At 39.4% G+C, this 22762-nt stretch overlaps 1 protein-coding gene across 1 annotated transcript in view; it reads left to right on the top strand.

Moving 5' to 3' along the window:
• The window catches only part of LOC126293496 (ras suppressor protein 1), a 64810-nt gene that overhangs the window by 36021 nt on the left and 6027 nt on the right, over positions 1–22762 (top strand). The window contains exons 6-7 of the mRNA XM_049986747.1: positions 13922–14036; positions 22049–22181. Coding sequence (XP_049842704.1) covers positions 13922–14036; positions 22049–22181 — 248 coding nt within the window. The remainder of the gene's footprint in view (positions 1–13921; positions 14037–22048; positions 22182–22762) is intronic.

The raw sequence follows: 22762 nt of genomic DNA, 5'->3' as shown, positions 1-22762 counted from the left end.
CACAATTTTAGATGAACAGTTGGTAACAGGTAGGTTTTTTAAATTAAAATACAGAACGTAGGTACATTTTATTTCGGTTGTTCCAATGTGATACATGTACCTTTGTGAACTTATCATTTCTGATTATGCATGTTGTTACAGCGTGGTTACCTGTAAATACCACATTAATGCAATAAATGCTCAAAATGATGTCCGTCAACCTCAGTGCATTCGACAATACGTGTAACGACATTCCTCTCAACATCGAGTAGTTCACCTTCCGTAGTGTTCGCACATGCATTGACAGTGCGCTGACGAATTTTGTCAGGCATTGTCGGTGGATCATGATAGCAAATATCCCTCAACTTTCCCCACAGAAATAAATCTGGGGCGTCAGATCCTGTGAACATGCGGGCCACGGCATGGTGCTTCGACGACCAATCCACTTGTCATGAAATATGCTATTCAGTACCGCTTCAACCACACATGAGCTATGTGTCGGACATCCATCATGTTGGAAGTACATCGCCATTCTGTCATGCAGTGAAACATCTTCTAGTAACATCAGTAGAACATTACATAGGAAATCAGCATACACTGCACCATTTAGATTGCCATCGATAAAATGGGGGCCCGTTATCCTTCCTCCCATAATGCCGCACCATACATTAACCAACAAAGGTCACTGATGTTCCACTTGTCACAGCCATAATGGATTTTGCGCTGCCCAATAGTGGATATTATGCCAGTTTATGTTACCGCTGTTGGCAAATGATGGTTCGTTGCTAAATAGAACATGAGCAAATAATCTGTCTATATCCCGTAATTTCTCTTGTGCCCAGTGGCAGAACTGTACACAACGTTCAAAGTCTTCGCCATGCAATTCCTGGTGCATAGAAATATGGTACGGGTGCAATCGATGGTGATGTAGCATTCTCAACACCGACATTTTTGAGATTCCCGATTCTCACGCAATTTGTCTGCTACTGATGTGCAGGCTAGCCTCGACAGCAACTAAAACACCTACTTGGGCATCATCATTTGTTGCAGGTCGTGGTTGGCGTTTCACATGTGGCTAAACACTTCCTGTTTCCTTAAATAATGTAACTATCCGGCGAACGGTCTAGACACTGGGATGATGTCGTCTAGGATACCGAGCAGCATACATAGCACATGCCTATTGGACATTTTGATCACAACAACATCAACATATCGACTTTTTCTGCAATTTGTAAACGGTCCATTTTAACACGGGTAATGTATCACGAAGCAAATACCGTCCGCACTGGTGGAATGTTACGTGATACCACGTACTTATACATTAGTGACTATTACAGCACCATCTATCACAAAGTGAAAAAAGTGCTCCAACTACAACATTGATATTTCTTTACGTACTACACGAATATGTAATAAAAAATGGTGGTTCCTATTTTAAAAATGCAGTTGATATCCGTTTGACCTATGGCAGCGCCATCTAGCGGGCCAACCATAGCGCCATCTGGTTTCCCCCTTCAAGCTAGATGAGTTTGTTCTTTGTAGATTTTTCATTTGATGCTTATTTCATGAGATATCTTTAAAGCTTTCTTTCTGATATTTCTGTCATTCACTCATCTTGTCTTAGGTTTTCTCCCTGCACTACTACTTCTGTGAAAGTGATCTGAGCTCCCAGTATATGTAGGATTCTTGTAGTGTGGAACATCCTGCTGGAGATCGTATTTAGTCATGTTATGCTGTAAAGAAATTGAGACTTGTCTTAGTCAATTTTATAAAGGCTCAGTTAATATTTACGTTGCTAACCTGTAAACCATGGTTCATAAATGCCTGTGTGCACACTGTGATTACTCTGTTTTAGTCTTTATGCTCACAATGAGAACAGTATGTAAATGACTATACTACACTCCTGGAAATGGAAAAAAGAACACATTGACACCGGTGTGTCAGACCCACCATACTTGCTCCGGACACTGCGAGAGGGCTGTACAAGCAATGATCATACGCACGGCACAGCAGACACACCAGGAACCGCCGTGTTGGCCGTCGAATGGCGCTAGCTGCGCAGCATTTGTGCACCGCCGCCGTCAGTGTCAGCCAGTTTGCCGTGGCATACGGAGCTCCATCGCAGTCTTTAACACTGGTAGCATGCCGCGACAGCGTGGACGTGAACCGTATGTGCAGTTGACGGACTTTGAGCGAGGGCATATAGTGGGCATGCGGGAGGCCGGGTGGACGTACCGCCGAATTGCTCAACACGTGGGGCGTGAGGTCTCCACAGTACATCGATGTTGTCGCCAGTGGTCGGCAGAAGGTGCACGTGCCCGTCGACCTGGGACCGGACCGCAGCGACGCACGGATGCACGCCAAGACCGTAGGATCCTACGCAGTGCCGTAGGGGACCGCACCGCCACTTCCCAGCAAATTAGGGACACTGTTGCTCCTGGGGTATCGGCGAGGACCATTCGCAACCGTCTCCATGAAGCTGGGCTACGGTCCCGCACACTGTTAGGCCGTCTTCCGCTCACGCCCCAACACCGTGCAGCCCGCCTCCAGTGGTGTCGCGACAGGTGTAAATGGAGGGACGAATGGAGACGTGTCGTCTTCAGCGATGAGAGTCGCTTCTGCCTTGGTGCCAATGATGGTCGTATGCGTGTTTGGCGCCGTGCAGGTGAGCGCCACAATCAGGACTGCATACGACCGAGGCACGCAGGGCCAACACCCGGCATCATGGTGTGGGGAGCGGTCTCCTACACTGGCCGTACACCTCTGGTGATCGTCGAGGGGACACTGAATAGTGCACGGTACATCCAAACCGTTATCGAACCCATCGTACTACGATTCCTAGACCGGCAAGGGAACTTGCTGTTCCAACAGGACAATGCACGTCCCCATGTATCCCGTGCCACCCAACGTGCTCTAGAAGGTGTAAGTCAACTACCCTGGCCAGCAAGATCTTCGGATCTGTCCCCCATTGAGCATGTTTGGGACTGGCTGAAGCGTCGTCTCACGCGGTCTGCACGTCCAGCACGAACGCTGGTCCAACTGAGGCGCCAGGTGGAAATGGCATGGCAAGCCGTTCCACAGGACTACATCCAGCATCTCTACGATCGTCTCCATGGGAGAATAGCAGCCTGCATTGCTGCGAAAGGTGGATATACACTGTACTAGTGCCGACATTGTGCATGCTCTGTTGCCTGTGTCTATGTGCCTGTGGTTCTGTCAGTGTGATCATGTGATGTATCTGACCCCAGGAATGTGTCAATAAAGTTTCCCCTTCCTGGGACAATGAATTCACGGTGTTCTTATTTCAATTTCCAGGAGTGTATATTCTTCGATTCCACGCATAATACTAGTTATTGAAATGTGACGGGCTTCCATAGAACAAGTTTGACAATGAGTAGTATTTTGTTATCCATTGAAAATGGATAACAAACAAGATGACTGCTGTTCAGTTAAAGAGAGTTATGCGGCATCAGAGATCACAGAATAAATCGCTAGCTTGGATGCTACCATAAATCATTCATTATAATCTAACAACGGAAATAATCAGGTTTTGATAATACAATGTAAATGGATAGATTAAAAGTCTACTCACTAAGTGGTGGCAGGAGAACACACACAAAAAAATGTTTAACTTTTACAAGCTTTCAGAGCCAGTGGCTCCTTCTTCTAGCAGAAGAATTGAAGAGGAGGGAAGAGAGATGAAGGAAAAGGAATGGAGAGGTTTAGGGGAAGGCGTACAGTGCAGAAAAGTCACCCTGACCCCTGGGTCAAGGGAGACTTACAGGACGCGATGAGAAGGAAAGTCTTTCCTTGTTGGAAAGCAGAGCGACAGTGGGTGTCGTCCCTTCGTCCGTGCCAGCTGCGAGTGCAGTTTCCACAGTTGCTTGCATGCCTCTTCCGTGACTGCAGAAGAGTGGCCTTAAAAGCTGGGGGATATTTCCAGAATGAGATTTTCACTTTGCAGCGGAGTGTGCACAACACAACAAAAATCTCATTCTGGAAATATCTCCTAAGTTGAAACTTCCTGGCAGATTAAAACTGTGTGCCCGACCGAGACTCGAACTCGGGACCTTTGCCTTTCGTGGGCAAGCGCTCTACCATCTGAGCTACCGAAGCACGACTCACGCCCGGTACTCACAGCTTTACTTCTGCCAGTATCCGTCTCCTACCTTCCAAACTTTACAGAAGCTCTCCTGCGAAACTTGCAGAACTAGCACTCCTGAAAGAAAGGATATTGCGGAGACATGGCTTAGCCACAGCCTGGGGGATGTTTCCAGAATGAGATTTTCACTCTGCAGCAGAGTGTGCGCTGATATGAAACTTCCTGGCAGATTAAAACTGTGTGCCCGACCGAGACTCGAACTCGGGTCCCGGTTTCTACAAACTTAACACATAACTTGAAACCTTTACAAAACTTTCTTTCATTGATGCCTCCCACAAAATGATATGAAATGAATTGAATTCATTACTTATTACATTTTCATTGTTTGTGCACTGAAACTTCATAAACATGCATTACATTTTAATTTATTACTTCTTTACTACTAACTCTGTTTCCAATACATTTTGCAAACAGTACCCACATGTACCATTCAGAGTACAGCAAAATTAAACCATTGAAAGACAAATAGTTCATGAAGGAAAACGTTGAGATGCGTGAAAAACTTGCTTTTGCTTAAAACAAAGTACAAATTACTCAAATTATTCACATCCAATGTTTGATCATGAAAGCCCTAAGGAAATTTAAACAAACTTTAAACATAATTTGAAGCCATTTGTAAATTTATTCTCGTTTCCAAGCTTAATGCCAAATATTTATCACATTAACACATTTGTAAAGTAATCTGATAATCCAAGGTGTTTGATACAATGGTTTCTTATTCCTTAAAGAATCGAATGAGGGGTTTAGTGGTTGTGGAGAACTGGCTTAACTGCAGCCAAGGGTATAGTTTCCACAGTGACTGCCTGTTGCCCTCCAGCAGATTCTGTGAGGTATGCAGGAGAGCTGTAAAGTTTGGGAAGTGGGAGAAATCTACTGGCAGAAATGAGGCTGTGGATGTGCATTTTGAGCCATACCTGGATACCTCAGCTCGTATGATTATTGTTTGCGAAAGGCAAGGTTCTGGATTTGAGTCCTGGAGTGGTGCACAGTTATAAACTGCCAGGCAGCTTGAAAGCACTGCATACTGCACTGCAGACCGAAAACTTCATTCTGGAAGTTGTTTTTCTTTCTCTGCAGCCCACATAAAAATTTGCCGAACTTCTTCTTCTGGCCAACTGAATACTATGTGTTGTACCATTTATGCCAAAATACAGGCTGGAGGAAAGCAACCATCTAACAGGGTCAGAGCAGTGTGTGGGACCTCAAATTGAATAAATCTCTTTACACAACTATAGGTCAGAAATGCTGCATTGTGGGAATATGGCCATAAAATGGGCATGCTGTAGTTAGGTAAGTGAAAGTAGTTGGGTGCGTGTAGCAGTGCAGTTCTGTCCAACTTATTATCTTAACAAAGTAGTGACATTACTATACTTTGAGTATAATTGATTTTAAAATCAAGACTTACCCAATAAACATCACAGAAAATAAGTGTCTAACATAACCAGCCATGATTAATAATTTAAAATTTGCCTAGCTTTGACTGTTGGGATATTCTGTGTGTTGGGTATGTTTATTTGTTGTAGTTTGATGTTCACCTGAGCAGTAATTATTGAATGTTATTTGGCTCAGCTGTAGTTATGGACCGTGGCTATGTAAATTTCTCAGACTACTTCTCCTCTGGATACTGTACATTAGATGTAGTTTCCATTCCAGTAAAGCTGTAGTGAAGGGACCCCCCAGGATGTAGAACGTGTCAGAAAACAAGGATACACAGCAGATATTTACAAACATGCTAATGTACCTTCCAAAGATTACAAATGAAATGGTCCTCATTGGTGTGGAATAAGTGAAAAACTCTTAAGTATGTTTTCATTTGCAAGGTAATAGCAAATGTGTTCACCTCATAAATGTTCAATGCAGCAAAGTGCATATGATAATTCTTAGGGTATTATAGCCATGCTTCATCAAAAGAAAACATCGTTTTACAATACTTATTTACAATGATCACATTACTGTCCTGAATTTGTGAATTTGTACGTAACTCAGGTTCCCATTATTTGGTATTATCGCTAACATATGCACATCAGTTCATTCCGCTAAGAAAGTATCAATGGAGTAGGAGGAGTGGGACACCAATAAATCACTTAGGCTCCTCTTAACCTGAACTTTATTAGTAGATAAACTTTTTGTGGTGGTGGAAAGTTATAGGACATACTGTATTTACTCGAATCTAAGCCGCAGTTTTTTCCAGTTTTTGTAATCCAAAAAACCGCCTGCAGCTTAGAATCGAGTGCAAAGAATCGAGTGCAAAGCAAGCGGAAGTTCTGAAAAATGATGGTGGATGCCGCCACAACTAACTTCTGCCGTCAAATGTATGTAGCGTACACAGGCATGCTTTGTAGGCACAAAGATAAATACTGGCACCAAAACCTCTGTGTCAGTAAATAAATTTTTTAAAAAATGTGGAAGACGAGCATTTTTCTCGGTCCTGAGTTTCGACCTCTGCATTTTCATACATTATCCAACGAAGTAAATACAAATTCCGTATTGTTCATCTTCGAATGTAGCAGCATTTCAATGTACTACGAAAATCTGACTGGCAAGACTGTTTGGGATGTTTGTCGATATGGCCAACTCTGTGTTCTGAATTTTTTCCTACCTGTGAGAAGAGATGGTTGCTAATAGGAACTTTTATGAATTGTGAATCACATGCAGTATTCTCTTCACCATAAGAATAATATGAATATAAACATTTTGCCATGTATTGTTTCGTGTTTGTTGCTATCTCATTTAAAATGTGTTTGCCTAATAAACTACGAAACTAGAGTGAGACAACAGCAAATGCGGAAGAATATACATATCATGTCATCTTTATATTCGTATTATTCTTATGCCTGATAGTGATACAGTCAGAAATGAAGCATGGCAATTGACTAGATTTTTAAATCTAAGATAACTCTAATTTATGTGCAGAATGTATTGTACTAAAGAGGCGCCTGCAAAGATTTTCAAAAGGAGAAAATTTTTCGCTAAACTCTCATTCAGAACATCTTCTATCATACGCAGTCTATTATTTGGTTCTTGTTGATCATTATCAAAGAAAGCAGCAATGTAAATAACAACAAATAGCAGTCTCTTGCCATTGTTTTGCTAATCAGATGATTCCTCTCTCTTTTTTTTAACTGTAAGCGGCGGTAGCGCACACAAAAGCAAGCCATGCGGCAAGCTGCGACAGGCTGTAAACACGCTCTATCAGAATGCGACAAACAATGCAGGACACAGTACAGTAATGCATTTTCAGCTTAGAGTGAAGTAAACACCTATAACAAAGAAAATGGTGCTTATCAGATCAAAGAAAAAGAAGCAATCGATTCAAACCAGACGAAGCACGTGAAAAAGGAAAGGTACCCATATAAGTACGGACGCAGCACCTGACGCATAGCAATGGCTACCTGGTAAAGCTTAACTGCTAAGCTTACGACTCGAAGCAAACTACTATAGCTGTATCGTCATTCATTTGACCAAAATTGTGTCTCATGTTACAATGCACCAACTTTGTTTCGATTTGGAGATGCGGCTTAAAACTTTTCTCTCCCCTTGAATTTCGAGTCTCATATTTCAGGTGCGGCTTAGATTCGAGAGCAGCTTCGATTCGAGTAAATACGGTACACTCGAGGCACCCAGTGAAGGAATTATCTGAGTGGATCAGAAATCAGTGTATATGATATACATCATGTACAGACAAAACAAATTACTATAATGTCAGAAAAATTGGATGGTTCATTCGAGAGAAAGGTCTTCACAAATTGAGTAAGTCACCAATGCGTTGGTCCATGTCTGGCTCTTATGCAAACAGTTATACGGATTGGCATTGATTGATAGAGTTGTCAGATGTCCTCCAGGGGAATAGCATGCTAAATTATGCCCAGTTGGTGCATTAGCTGTCAGAATATCAAGATAGTTGGCGGGCCCTGCTGATAATGCTCCAAACATTCTCATTTGGGGAGAGACCGACATCTTGACTTGTCCTCAGTGTTCAGTGTGAAGTGGGACTCATTACTGAAGGCAATTCTACTCCAGTCAATGAAATTCTGGGCTGAAGATGTCTGGAGATGACTTGAACAGCAGTTATATACCAACCTGACTGTCAGCTACCATACGATCCAACAAACAGGAGTAATGGTCTGAGGTGCCATATCTTCCCCTTTGGCTGTCATCGACAGCATCCTTATGGCACAGCGGTACATCAACAATATTCTATGTCCCATTTTGCTGCCCTCCATGACTAGCCATCGAGAGCTTACATTTCAGCATACACGAATTACTACTGTATGTTTGCATGCTTGCCGAACCCTATCTTCGCCAGCAAGGTTGCGAGATCTTTTCCCAATTGAGTATTTTTGGAACATTATGTCCTGGTATTCTGATCATCTAATGTGCCAATTGGACAGAATTTGGCGCAATATCCCTCAGTAGGACTTCCAACAACTCTAGCAATCAATTACTCGTGCATAAAAGCCAGAGGTAGACGAATGCATTATTGACTTGCTCAATTTGTAAAGCTCTTTCTTTTGAATAAATCATCCCATTTTTTCTGACACTTAGTCATTTGTTTGTCTCTACATGTACATCACATCTACCAATTTCTGTTCACTTCAGATAATTCCTTCATGGTGCACCAATTTTTTTAATTTTTTTATTAGTGTATGTGTTCCTAAATAGTGAACACATTTTCGGACTAAAGTAAGTGATTTTAAATCTTTGTGAAGATTGTTATTTTTTTCTAATGTTGGTTCCATGAACTGAGCTGTTGATTTGAAAAAGATATATATTTTTAATGACAAATTTCACTAAGGAATAAATATATTTGGAAATTGTAGTTAATATGCCACGAACAGTCATCTGTAGGATGTTATTGAGCTCACACAACAAATAATTCTTATTACCCATTTATGGAGTTGGAAAACCTTAACGTGGTGTGATGACATTCCCCAAAAAATAATCCTGTGTGTCACTATGGAAAGAAAAGTGAGTGTAACATGCTAGCTTTTGTGTTTTTGCACTGCAAATAGAGACTTGTTTAGGCACTTCAGCAGTTCTCTGGTATCGTACTAGTTGAATTCATTGTCAAGCTGTCATTCCAAGAATTGAACACTGTCCACTTATTCCGTGTGCGTGTCATCATATTTTAGGCATATGATGATGGGAAATCACTTAAAAGTTGTAGTAGAGTACATACAGTGTGTTTTTTCAAAGTTCATTGACAAAGAATGAGCTAGGAGACCTATATCAACGTGAATGAAAACCAATCTTCCTGGAACTATACATGGTTTGCTGCAAACTTGAATATTGCTGAAAGTAATGTTCCGTAACACAGTATTCAATTAAAATCAACAATATCAGAAATTGAGTCTGCCTTGATGCAAAACACCTCATTATTTGTTTATTTCTTTATTCTCCCAAACTAGTTTTGGCAACACATATCACCATCATCAATGTTTTTTTTCTTTCTGTCTTTCTTTCTTTTTTTTTTCTTTTAAATCTAAAACATGCAGAAAATAGAATCATTATACAAATGCAGTTGCACTTTATTACATTTTTACTATTCATTTGTTGAAATATAGTTTTCTAGGACAAACAAGCAGAAACTTCCAAATGATGTACACAGAGCAGGTGAGAGCTCTAAAGAGTGACAGTACACATTCAACTTTTGAAGAACATCTAACGAACAGAAACCATAACCCCACTAATATCGAAAACGATCTACACTTTCTGAGAAACAGCAACAGTCTAGACCGAGAACTAACAATAGAAGAAAATTACTACATACAAAAGGCTGTAGTCGAAGGGAAAAATGTAGTAAACGAAAACATAACACTTTGCAACATCACACTCTTTACCGCTCTGAGAGAACTGACCAAGGACACATAACGGAAAGCACACACATGCAAAAGAACCACTTTCCCATCAGACACAGAGACATAAATAAGGAACAGAAGTCGTCGTAATTTGCACTACAGTTTCATAGCCTTTCTTGCCACATGTGTACACAAATAGCGAAGTAACAGCTCAGTACACACCAAATAACTGGATTCCACAACACTAGCACAACCCCAAGTGTATATTGCTGACATACGAAGTCCACCTTTCACTGTTTCGTCTACTAACAGCCGCTCACACAGTTGCAGATGACATAATGTTCGCTGAGTAAAAACGGCAACAGAAAAGAAGCGCACAGAAAATATGTTGCAAACAGTGACAATAATTATCAAAATCATGCTGTAGCATGCAATAAGTAAGGTAGTATGAAAGTATCCATAGAAAACTAAATTTCATAAAACAAATAGTAAAAATGTAATAATGTGTAACTGTGTTTGTATAACCATGCTATTTTGTGCATGTTTTATATTAAAAAAAAAACCACTGATGATGGTGATATTTGTCGCTGAAACTAGTTTGGGAGAATAAATAGAGAAACAAATAACAAAGTATTTTGCATCAAGGCGGACTCAATTTCTGATATTGTTGTTTTTCCATGCAAACACGGGCCAAATGAAAGAGTTCCAAGATAAAATTATTCAGTATCCAATTCTTGAAACAAATATGACACTTGTCCAATCTGTGTGAGATACATTCTTGAATTACTTTACTATCAACTCTTCATAATAAACATTTCTGTGTATGGAAACATTTCTGTAATGACACTACTCAGAATCACAAAGTAAATGTCAAAGTGACAGTTCATAATAACACAAAACAGTGAATAAATTTCAGAATGTCCATTTGGTTTTTCCTATCAATTGCAACTTTGTCAACTGTTGCTGTCCCTGTGGAGCGTGCACAGGCACCTTACCAGATACTTTGTCTCGTAAAGTTAACGCCACTACTGTCATCCCATTCAGAGACACAAGTCATTGCTTAAAGTGACTCGCTGCACGCAAAATTGTACCAAAGTCACACAGTATCCACACTCTCCTGTTTATTAAATTGTTATATTGTTTTATTTGTTCACGAGCACAATTTGTTAGAAAATTAGGCAGAGAATAACACTTCGCTCTACAAGAGTGACATTTAATGCTACATTGTTCAGCTGAATTCATTATCTTCTATCAATTTAATTAGTAACAGCTCTCTTTAGCATTGCAGGTATCAGCCGAAACAAATTAGTTTACGTGAACACACTTTCGTGAGCTGTTTCAAAGTTGTTGAGGTTTAAGTGCCCCCTTGTTAACATATAGCGTGTAAACTTCTGCCTAGAAAACTTCAGTTTACATTTGTTTAATGATTTTCCTTACATTATCAACCATGGAGAATGAACCTTTGACAATGCTAGCCACTCTTGCCGATGAAATGTCAGAAAAAGTGTTAAACAAAACATCAACTGAACATTTTGAGACAAAAGCTGACAGGCAGCATGTCATTAATGATCAGCTGTCATACTACAGGCATAATTTCTCAACATGTTATTGTAGCCTAGATAAACCTGAAGCCTACACCTACCACATTAGTAGAAGTTTATATGCCATCTAGCTCTGCAAATGATGAAGAAGTTGAAGAATTTTATGATGAGATAAAAGAAATTATTCAGATGGTGAAGGGAGACAAAAATTTAATAGTCATGAGGGACTGAAATTCGACAGTAGGAAAAGGAAGAGAAGGAAAAATAGTTGGTTAATGTGGACAGGGGTAAGGAATGAAAGAGTAACCTGGCTGTTAGAATTTTGCACAGAACATAACTTAATCATCGCTAATACTTGGTTTAAGAATTGTGAAAGAAGGTTATATATGTGGAGGAGACCTGGAGACATCGGAAGATTTCAGATTGATTATGTAATGGTAAGACAGAGATTTAGGAACCAGGTTTTAAATTGTAAGACATTTGCAGACTCTGGCCACAATTTATTGATTATGAACTGTAGATTAAAACACAAGAGAATGCAGAAAGATAGGACTTTAAGGAGATGGGAACTGGATAAACTGAAAGAACTAGAGGTTGTAGAGAATTTGAGAGGGAGCATTAGGGAACGATTGACAAGAACTGAGGAAAGGAATACAGTAGAAGAAAAATTGATAGCTTTCAGAGATGAAATAGTGAAGGCAGCAGAGGATGAAGTAGGTAAAAAGATGAGAGCTAGTAGAAACCCTTCGGTAACACAAGAGATATTGAATTTAAGGAGAAAATATAAAAATGCAGTAATTGAACTTAGGAAAATGGAATACAAACGTCTCAAAAATGAGATCGACGGGAAGTGCAAAATGGCTAAACAGGAACGACTAGAGGACAAATGTAACGATGTAGAGGCTTATCTTACTAGGGGTAAGATAGATACTGCGTATAGGAAAATTAAAGAGACCTTTGGAGAAAAGAGAACCACATGTATGAATATCAAGAGCTCAGATGGTAAACCAGTCCTAAGCAAAGAAGGGAAAGCCAAAAGGTGGAAGGAGTCTATAGAGAGTCTGTACAAAGGTGATGCACTTGATGACAATATTATGGAAATGGAAGAGGACATAGATGAAGATGAGATGTGGGATATGATATTGCATGAAGAATTTGCAGAGCACTGAAAGACCTAAGTAGAAATAAGGCCTCTGGAGTACACAACATGCCATTAGAAATACTGATAGCCTTCAGAGAGCCAGCTATGATAAAACTCTACTGTCTGATGGGCAAGAAGTATGAGACAGGCAAAATACCCTGAGACTTCAAGAAGAATATAATAATTCCAATTCCAAAGAAAGCAAGTGCTGACAGGTGTGAGAATTACCGAACCATCAGTTTAATAAGTTACAGTTACAAAATACTAACAAGAATTCTTTACGGAAAACTGGTAGAAGCCAACCTAGTGGAAGATCACTATGGATTCCGTAGGAATGTAGGAACATGTGAGGCAATACTGACCCTACGACTTATCTTAGAAGCTAGATGAAGGAAAGGTAAACCTACGTTTCTAGCATTTGTAGACTTAGGGAAAGCTTTTGACAATGTTGACTGGAATACTCTTTCAAATTCTGAAGGTGGCAGCAGTAAAGTACAGAAAGCAAAAGGCTATTAACAATTTGTACAGAGACCAGAAGGCAGTTATAAGAGTCAAGGGACACAAAAAGGGAAGCAATGGTTGAGAATGACTTGAGACAGGGTTGCAGTCTACCCTCAATGTTATTCAATCTGTACATTGAACAAGCAGTAAAGGAAACAAAAAAAACTGAGTAGGAATTAAAATCATAGAGAAGAAATAAAAACCTTGTGGTTTGCTGATGACATTGTAGTTCTGTCAGAGCAAAGGACTCAAAAGAATAGTTGAACAGAATGGACAGTGGGTAGCGTAACTAATGAGGAGCTACTGAATAGAATTGGGGAGAAGAGGAATTTGTGGCAGAACTTGACTAGAAGAAGAGATCAGTTTGTAAGACACATTCTGAGGCATCAAGGGATCACCAATTTAGTGCTGGAGGGAAGTGTGGAGGGTAAAAATCATAGAGTGAGACCAAGAGATGAATACACTAAAAAGATTCAGAAGGATGTAGGTTGCAGTACGTACTGGGAGATGAAGCAGCTTGCACAGGATAGAGTAGCATGGAGAGCTGCATCAAACCAGTCTCTGGACTGAAGACCACAACACAACAACGTAACTTCTCGATGGTGTATTTCCAAGCTATGATAATTGGGAAAAATTTTCTCAGTTTGATTTGATTACTGGGGTATTTTCTTGCCTTGTGCATTCTTATGTTATTCTCTTATGAAGATATTCGTGTATTTGCACGACACTGCAACATTGCTGCTACTTTGTCAGCATGTTACTTTGTGTGACAGCTAGAATCTCAATGTTTTTCTTTAAGCTGGTGCTGCGTGAGAACGACCTGGTGTCGCTGCCGAAGGAGATAGGGGAGCTACACCGGCTGCGTGAGCTGCACATCCAGGGCAACCGGCTGACTGTGCTGCCGCCGGAGCTTGGTAAGTCGGAGAGGTCGAGAAACGTGGGGAGAACTCACCGTTTTGTGAGGGGTGTAGATTTAGGCCATGTGAGTCATCCAGCAGTGGTCTAAAGTGAAGAAACCTACACTTGCTATAATGCCACTCCTCACATGAACAACTCTTTCATACTCTCATTTCCATATGCTATGTGTAGCATTAATTGTTTGAAAATTCAGCAACTGTTTTTTACAAAACAAGCAATTGTTTATTGGAAATGATTAGACATAAAATTTCAGACTTGCCTGAAGTTGGAGCCTTAGGTTTTGAAATTAATCGCAAAAAGTAGAAAAGTTCCAATTAAAGATAAAAAGTAATAAAAGAGAATAAGTAGTTTTTTTTTTTATTGTCCACAAGTTTTCATTTCACACATATTTCATCCTTGTCTCCAACAAGTTCACCCTGCAGTTTCATCTGCCTGACATGCTGATCTCTTATTGACGAAAAGCCGTTTATTAAGTTTGCGTGACCAGTTTCAGCCTTTATATTAGGCCATCATCAAATGCCTCTGAAACTGCCACATGTTAATACGTAATGTGATGGGCATATAGATATTTCTGTTGTTTATAATAGCAGGTGAAAGACAGAGCTCATGTACATACAGTGCGAATGTGGAAATAATATAAAATTTATGTTTTGGTGTAAAGAAGCAATGTCATATGATAAAGAGAGTAGGAGTCAAGTGAACTTAAAAAATTTTCACACCCAATGACATCTCGAGAAAAAAATGGGCAAGTTGTAATTATAAAAAGTATACAACCTGATAAATCTTCTGTTATAAAAAACAAAAATATTTATATGGTCATCATATTATGTATTAATATGTGGCAGTTTCAGATGTACTTGATAATGTCATAATATAAAGGCCAAAACTATCTATGTGAACATAATAGAGTTCTTAATAAAAAAGCAACTGGAGCTGCTTTTCATTAATTAAGCAGCAGTTACAGAATCAGCAACAGCATCCATACATAGAGAAACTAGCAGTACTTTACTGTTTTATTCCATGTGACCCTAGAGAAGAAGTTAAATCATCTGTGGTATTGAGTCACGTGACTCAACGATCTTTGTCCCCAAAACACAGTGGCAAAATTATTGGCTCTTTTGTTGTGCTCTTTCTCACAATATGGTTGATGCATTGAGCAATGCAAACAAGAGGCAGATTTCACTTCACACTTTTAAAGTATTCCAAGTAAACCAAATACAGGAGAGAAATACCAACAGTCATTTTCGGACATTTCTACACATCGCTCTTTCTTGTCATCACCCACACTCTGAATGGTAGTGAGGTATCTCATTTCCACAAAACTTTTATACAAAAGAAGTGAGTTATATGTACCAAATTTGTATGAAATTGCTCCCAGCACTCCTGACCCGTGCTTTTATGTCACTCATACCCCCCTCCTTCCAAACCTCAGCAGTAAGAATGCTAAGTGTGTCCACATTTTTCATCAAATCTGCGGCACATGGACAATGAAACACAGCTCTGTGATTTATGTGATGACATGTTGAAAACCGGTTATTACCGAACGTAGTTTTAAAGTTTTTAAAATATACAGATGTGAAGGTAATTTATGAACATGCTGTGTATTTCCTTGTTGTAGAAGAGACAGAAAGTAATGTGCTGTGATATTCCTTATTTCATTTAAACTTAAGTTTTCAATTTCTGCTGATTTGTTTTTTTATGTCTCAGTGCCCAGAGTACAAGACTTCTACAAGACTATATTTCTTTTACTTTGTAAAAGTTCATAATTATGAAGTCACACATGACTGCCACTCATTAGTTTAATAAAATAATTGTATTATATTCTCACAGTGCTGAAACTCCAATTATTCATTTTCATGAATCTCAGGTTATCTTTACTACATCTAGAACAAATGTGAATTGCTTTCAGCTCAGTGATTCAAATGAGTAAATACCCTTTGAATTTTAAAAAAGTCACAACATTTATTTCCAGTAAAATTTTCTTGTATCACCATTTATTGAATCCAAGATAGATACATAGATTGTTTTCTTACTGTGTGGTTTATTATGGACTATATTCTCTTTCAACAATTATACGAGAACTATTTCCATTGAAAGTTGGGCAGTAATTGAACATTTTCTTAACATTAATTACATAGCATATTTACAGCCCTTTTTTCATTCATTTATTTACCATTCTTGTAATAAAGTACAATGAGAGTTTTGACTATGATCATCCCACTTCTCGCAGTTGCTGGCAATCAGTTTGTGCATCACTGTGACTGGCACTGCAAAGTTCTCTGTGTCACTTGAGAACAATGGTACTGCATTGTCTTCTTCTATCAATCTGTAGATTTGAAACGTTTAGAAACATGGTATTTGGAAATGTCAGCAGTCATAAAATACTATCGAAAGTATAATATAAAGTGTCTAAATTGTATAAAATAATTTCATTTTAAGAAAAGGTGATCGGTTTCAGTCAATGTTCGTTTGTCTTCAGACCATTACTCCTTGCCGACTACTGTAGATGGTGGCACGGAGCACGAACTGCACTAGGATGGCATCTCAAATCTCTTTGATCAAATTGAAACAGATGATAGTGGGTCCACAACTAATTATGTTAAGATAGGGAATCAGTGGTCAGAAGTGCATATTTAGTGTGTTACGGACATACACAGCGTACACCACATAACATTAACATAGGTCACAAGAATTGGTCAAAGCGACAATCACCAGTCTCAGTGCATAGATGGCACTCCCACAATCTCTCAAGGATCCTTGATGTCTGTTGTATCAGGAGACTGGCAACTTGGACCCTAGCAAGCAGGTTTTCACCCATTTCCCTGGGGGTTTCATACACCAACATCTTGAAGTAGTCCCAGAGGAAATAGTTCAGAGGTGTGAGATCCGGTGATCGCACTGGCTGTGGGGCGGACCTCCCTGTCCAACAGTTGAGGTGCACGTGGACATTAACATCGAAGTGAGCTGGTGCACTGTCATGTTGAAACAACATCCTCGATGTGTGACAAGGGGTACGGTCTCCAACCACTGTGGTGGCATATCTCGCAGGGACGCCAGGTAATGTGGACCAGTCAAATGGGGAGGCAGTAAATAAGGTCTTATTAGGTGATCTCAGACAATGCCCACCCGTATGCTGACAGAGAATTTTTGCTGGTGCCCATGATGTGCATGGGGTAGGGATTGTACTCACTCCAGCCATTGCCGTTACAATCATTGATAACATAATTGTGGGTAAATTGGGCCTCACCCGTGAACAATGAGAACTGTATGACGTTTGGCACTACTTCACTGTGGTGAATATTCCATTGACAGAAATGAACGCAGTGTATCATTCCAGACTTATGGGTACCACCCCTGCATTATACTGGGTGATCAAAAAGTCAGTATAAATTTGAAAACTTAATAAACCATGGAATAATATAGATAGAGAGGTAATAATTGACACACATGCTTGGAATGACACGGGGTTGTATTAGAACCACCCCATATTGCTAGACGCATGAAAGATCTCTTGCGCACGTCGTTTGGTGATGATCGTGTGCTCATCCACCACTGACGTCATGCTTGCCCTCCCAGGTCCCCAGACCTCAGTTCGTGCGATTATTGGCTTTGGGGTTACCTGAAGTCGCAAGTGTATCGTGATCGACCAACATCTCTAGGGATGCTGAAAGACAACATCTGACGCCAATGCCTCACCATAACTCTGGACATGCTTCACATTGCTGTTCACAACATTATTCCTCGACTACAGCTATTGTTGAGGAATGATGGTGGACATATTGAGCATTTCCTGTAAAGAAAATCATCTTTGCTTTGTCTTACTTTGTTATGCTAATTATTGCTATTCTGATCAGATGAAGCATCATCTATCGGACATTTTTTGAACTTTGATATTTTGTTGGCTCTAATAAGACCCCATATCATTCCAAGTATGTGTGTCAATTTGTACCTCTCTATCTACATTATTCTGTGATTTATTCAGTTTTCATATTTATACTGACTTTTTGATCACCCGGTATTACTAGATCAATACTCTTATATCTCCAGCTATAATTAAATTCAATTACTATTTGATAATAGGAAAAAGTCTTTTAGAAGAATAATAGCAATACCAAACAATAGTAGTTACAATACCCTTTGTACCATAAACAATCAAAATCTGATTCAGGAATATAATATATGTAAAATGTTTAGATAAAAGAATAATATATTTCGTTCTCATCATATGTAAATGATAGGAATTAAATCTCAAGCAGCCTAATTAACAAAATATGGATAATTGATTGTTTAGCATTGTTAAAATGCCTATTTCTGAAAGTTCAATATTAATGTGATTTTTATGTGTTTAGGAAATGTCTTAAACTTCTTCTAGCAAAGTAGAGAATATTATAGAGTGCTTGATAATGTTGTTAAACTATTTCATATTATAAATTATGTTTTGCATTATTATAACCATTAGTACATTGTAGGAAGAGTATAAATACTCAGTCTCGAGTATTGTTAGGCAGATGAGTGTAGGTGCATGAGTCAGGTTTGGATTTACAATAGAGCAACTTGTGTGTTGGACATCATCCAAAACAGCATATTAGAACAGTACAGTGACGGATTAGTTTGGAGTATTAAACAGTTTGATTTAATATAGCAAAAAGCAGAATGATATGTGACTTTATATTCGTACTTTGTTGGGTACTAGTGTTGAACAATGCAATGGACTTCAGACACGTATTGCTATCAAATTACTGCACCTGGACTATTTAATATCGCCAGTGTAGTACGTGCTACCATCGGTTAGCTGTAGTAGCAACAACGAGGCTTATTACACCGAAGATTGATCATGAACTCATAAGATACAGGTTTTGAAGTGAACAATTCTACGTACTAACTTTACTTCAGTTGTGGCCTCCATCATTGTAATGAAATCCATTATGGTATCCTGTATTTATTGAATAAGCACATTTTAGCTCAGGTATGTAGTCGTCAAGGGACACTGAAGGCAAGATGTTCACAGGTATTTAAACCATTTTTAACTACTCACTTGGTGGGACGTTACAGCAGGGTCCAAAATTCATTGGTCCCATCACTTACACACATTTTTTTATGGTAGGGGCTAATACCTGTTCCACCAGTATTCCCCACAAAGTATCCTTCGAAGTTAAGGAGTGTTTATTGCTGGGTGGTCGGCCACACGATCAGACGCCATCCCCTCAAAGTTTGATGTTAAGGCACGTCCTTGGTGGGAACCTCAGCCACTTCTCTGTGGCATGAATGACACTGTCTCTCGTAAATTGGTATCCTTGGAGATAAACTTCTTCCAATTAGGATGATGCCTGTTGGAAAAGCATTCTCTGTACATTTGTGCTGTTTTATGTGCACAGTATCCTGCTGCCATTAAATGCAAGTCTGTCAGCTCTCATGATGAGTAATGTTCTATCTCTGACTTTGCATCACGCACTGTACACTGTAACCCACCTCACTGTGGACACATCATAAACTGAATGAGATTTTCACTCTGCAGCGAAGTGTGCGCTGATATGAAACTTCCTAGCAGATTAAAACTGTGCGCCCGACTGCGACTCGAACTCGGGATCTTTGCCTTTCGCGGGCAAGTGCTCTACCATCTGAGCTACCCAAGCACGAGTCATGCCTGGTCCTCACAGCTTTACTTCTGCCAGTATCTCATCTCCTACCTTCCAAACTTTACAGAAGCTCTCCTGTGGACCTTGCAGAACTAGCACTCCTGAAAGAAAGGATACTGCGGAAACATGGCTTAGCCACAGCCTGGGGGATGTTTCCGGAATGAGATTTTCGCTCTGCAGCGAAGGACCGGGCATGAGTCGTGCTTGGGTAGCTCAGATGGTAGAGCACTTGCCCGGGAAAGGGCAAAGGTCCTGAGTTCGAGTCTCGGTCGGGCACACAGTTTTAATCTGCCAGGAAGTTTCACATCATAAACTGTCTGATGAAATAGTCAACTGACACCAGAGATACTGGTGTGAATGTGGCACAGGTTAATGCACCAGTGTAGTGCATGCAGTTGTAACATGACGTGTGCTGTGAGATAAGTTGTGTACAGTATGTGTGTCTGGTGGTCAGAAATGTACACTATCACCCACTGTCTGTTTCAGTGTACAACTGACACCAGGACTCTTTGAGATAGTGCAGCAGAACTGCGTGCACCATTGCAATACTTGCAGTGAGATTGACAGTTGTCACTTTGAACAATTACTATGAGCTACGTCATCATTATGCGGTGTACACTGTGTGTGTCTGTAACACAATAAATATGCATTTCTGACCATTGGTTCCCTATCTCAATATAATCGGTTGTGCACCCACTATCGTCTACTTCAATTTGACCCAAAAGCCTTGAGACACCCTGTATGTGTTGTATAATGCAGATATCAGCTACTTTGAAAAAAAAGAAAAAGAAAAGAATGCTAATGCTCCTCTTCCTGTACTACACAGCTAAAATGCCAAACTAAGTAATTATGCTAATTTTACACAGACCATTATCAGCTGTCTGCATAACGGAAAAGTCAGGATGTGTCAATACAAATATTAGAGTTATGTGGAATTCACATTCTTGAATTCTAGGTGTCGCTATACATAAAATAATTCCAGAATTTGTCATAAAGTCTAAACTAGCAAACCTAATCCATGAAACACTTACAGATACAGTATGTAAATTAAGATTTATGGGGAAAATTTCACAGCTTTTCAAAAAGGGGTTATGGTGTATTCACAATTCTTTTTGACAGTGTGTTAGAGAAACAGTGAGAGTTCAGAACAAAAAACTTATTGAACTCAATATTTTACCGATAAGATTAGGAAGAGGAAGTAAAAAGATTGAAATCAGATGTCTTGCATTTGCAGATGATTTTGTTATACTTTCCAAAAATTTGCCATCTGCCATAACACAAATAAATCTTCTGGAAGAAATAGCCAGCGGAACTGACTTAAAAATTTCTGCATAAAGAACAAAATCTTTAACAAACAGTAAGGATGTTCCAAATTTCTTGAAAACTAATATTGACCAAATAGAGACAGTAAAGAAAATCAATTATCAAGGGAAGATAGTCCAAGAAAATGCTCTAGAAAAATCTGCAACAGAAGAAAGGTTGCATAAAATGGGGAGAGCATATGGTATCACCGAAAACCTCTACAATAAAAAGTGTCTATCAAAAAATGCAATAATAAGGCATAGCAACACAATAGTGAAGCCAGAAAGTCTTTATGCAAGTGAATGCATGGCATTAAACTTTAATTTAGATAACGCAGAAAGTATTAGAAAGTCGATTATAAGGAAAATATTAGGACCACAGAACACAGCAGAAGGTTGGAAATTATGAAGTAATGCTGAAATATACCAAAGTATAGAAAATATATCAAATGTAATAAGATACAGAAGACTCATGTTTTTTGGACATCCATTTCGAATGCAAGACAGTAGATTAACTAATAAGGTTTTCAAATATTTGTGAGGTAAGAAGAAGAGGTAAGAAAACAGGAGAAAAAATTGAAAAATACATCCAACTGGCTGAGGAAGTCAAGGACATGTGGCATCAGGATAAAGTTGACATTATACCAATTATACTATCAACTACAGGAGTCATACCACACAATATCCACCAGTACATCAAAGTAGTACAGCTACATCCAAACGTATATATACAACTACAGAAATCTGTATTTATTGATACATGTTCAATTACCCGAAAGTTCCTAAATGCAATGTAACATATACCGTACAGTTAAAAGGAAGTCACGCTTGATCAAGGAAAGAAATAATAATGATAATAATAAAAGCAATAGTGAAAAATTGTGGATTGCTACTCACCACATAGAGGATGCATAGCACAGCAGACAGGTGAATTTAAAAGTAGAATAAGCTATCAGACATAGAAAAATACACTTACATTCACACATGCACAACTCTTACAATGCAGCTATTTTGAATTCTGGATGTTGAGGCAATATTTGAAAGTAAAATACCATTCATTTTCTGTTACAGGTCAGTTGGATCTCATCAGCAATAAATCGGTCCTGAAGATGGAGAACAACCCATGGGTCGCACCGATCGCAGACCAGCTGCAAGTCGGAGTCTCGCACGTCGTTGACTACATACGATCTGACACTTACAAGTTGTAAGTAGACTAACCCAAGCTCAGTAACGTTTTTTATCCTTAAAAGTAGAGTCAAAAAATTAACTGGATAACATTGCTACAGTACGTAATTTCCAGAGGATGATAACTTCCCACATTTCTTTCTGTACAGCAGTAACCCTTTGTAATTGTGACTGGATATTTGCTTGTAATGACACAAGCTACAGAACTTTGTCATTAATATCTACATCTACATCACTAGTCTCCAATTCACACTGAAGTGTTCGTCAGCGGGCCCACAGAACAACTTCCAGACTATTTCTCGACTGTTCCGCTCTCGAATAGCACACGGGAAGAACGAACATGTAGCTCTTTCCGTGCGAGCTCTGAGTTCCATTATTTTATCACGACTGTTCAGAACTTTACAGTAAACATGGTCTGCAATGAGACAGTGACCAGAGGCTTGTGAGCAGCAAGTACGGTACCCATATTCCCTGTCACATTACAGATAAAGTACTACAAACTACAGATGTCACAAACTGGGTACCCAAAGTTTTATCATTTTTCCTTTTAGTTGTGCTGCAAATTCTGATTTATTTTCCAAAATAGCTCTCTCTCTCTCT

The sequence above is a fragment of the Schistocerca gregaria genome, chromosome 10 (assembly GCF_023897955.1).
Source record: "Schistocerca gregaria isolate iqSchGreg1 chromosome 10, iqSchGreg1.2, whole genome shotgun sequence".
In the NCBI taxonomy this organism is placed as follows: Eukaryota; Metazoa; Arthropoda; class Insecta; order Orthoptera; family Acrididae; genus Schistocerca; species Schistocerca gregaria.
This window is presented reverse-complemented; position numbering and strand designations above follow the sequence as displayed.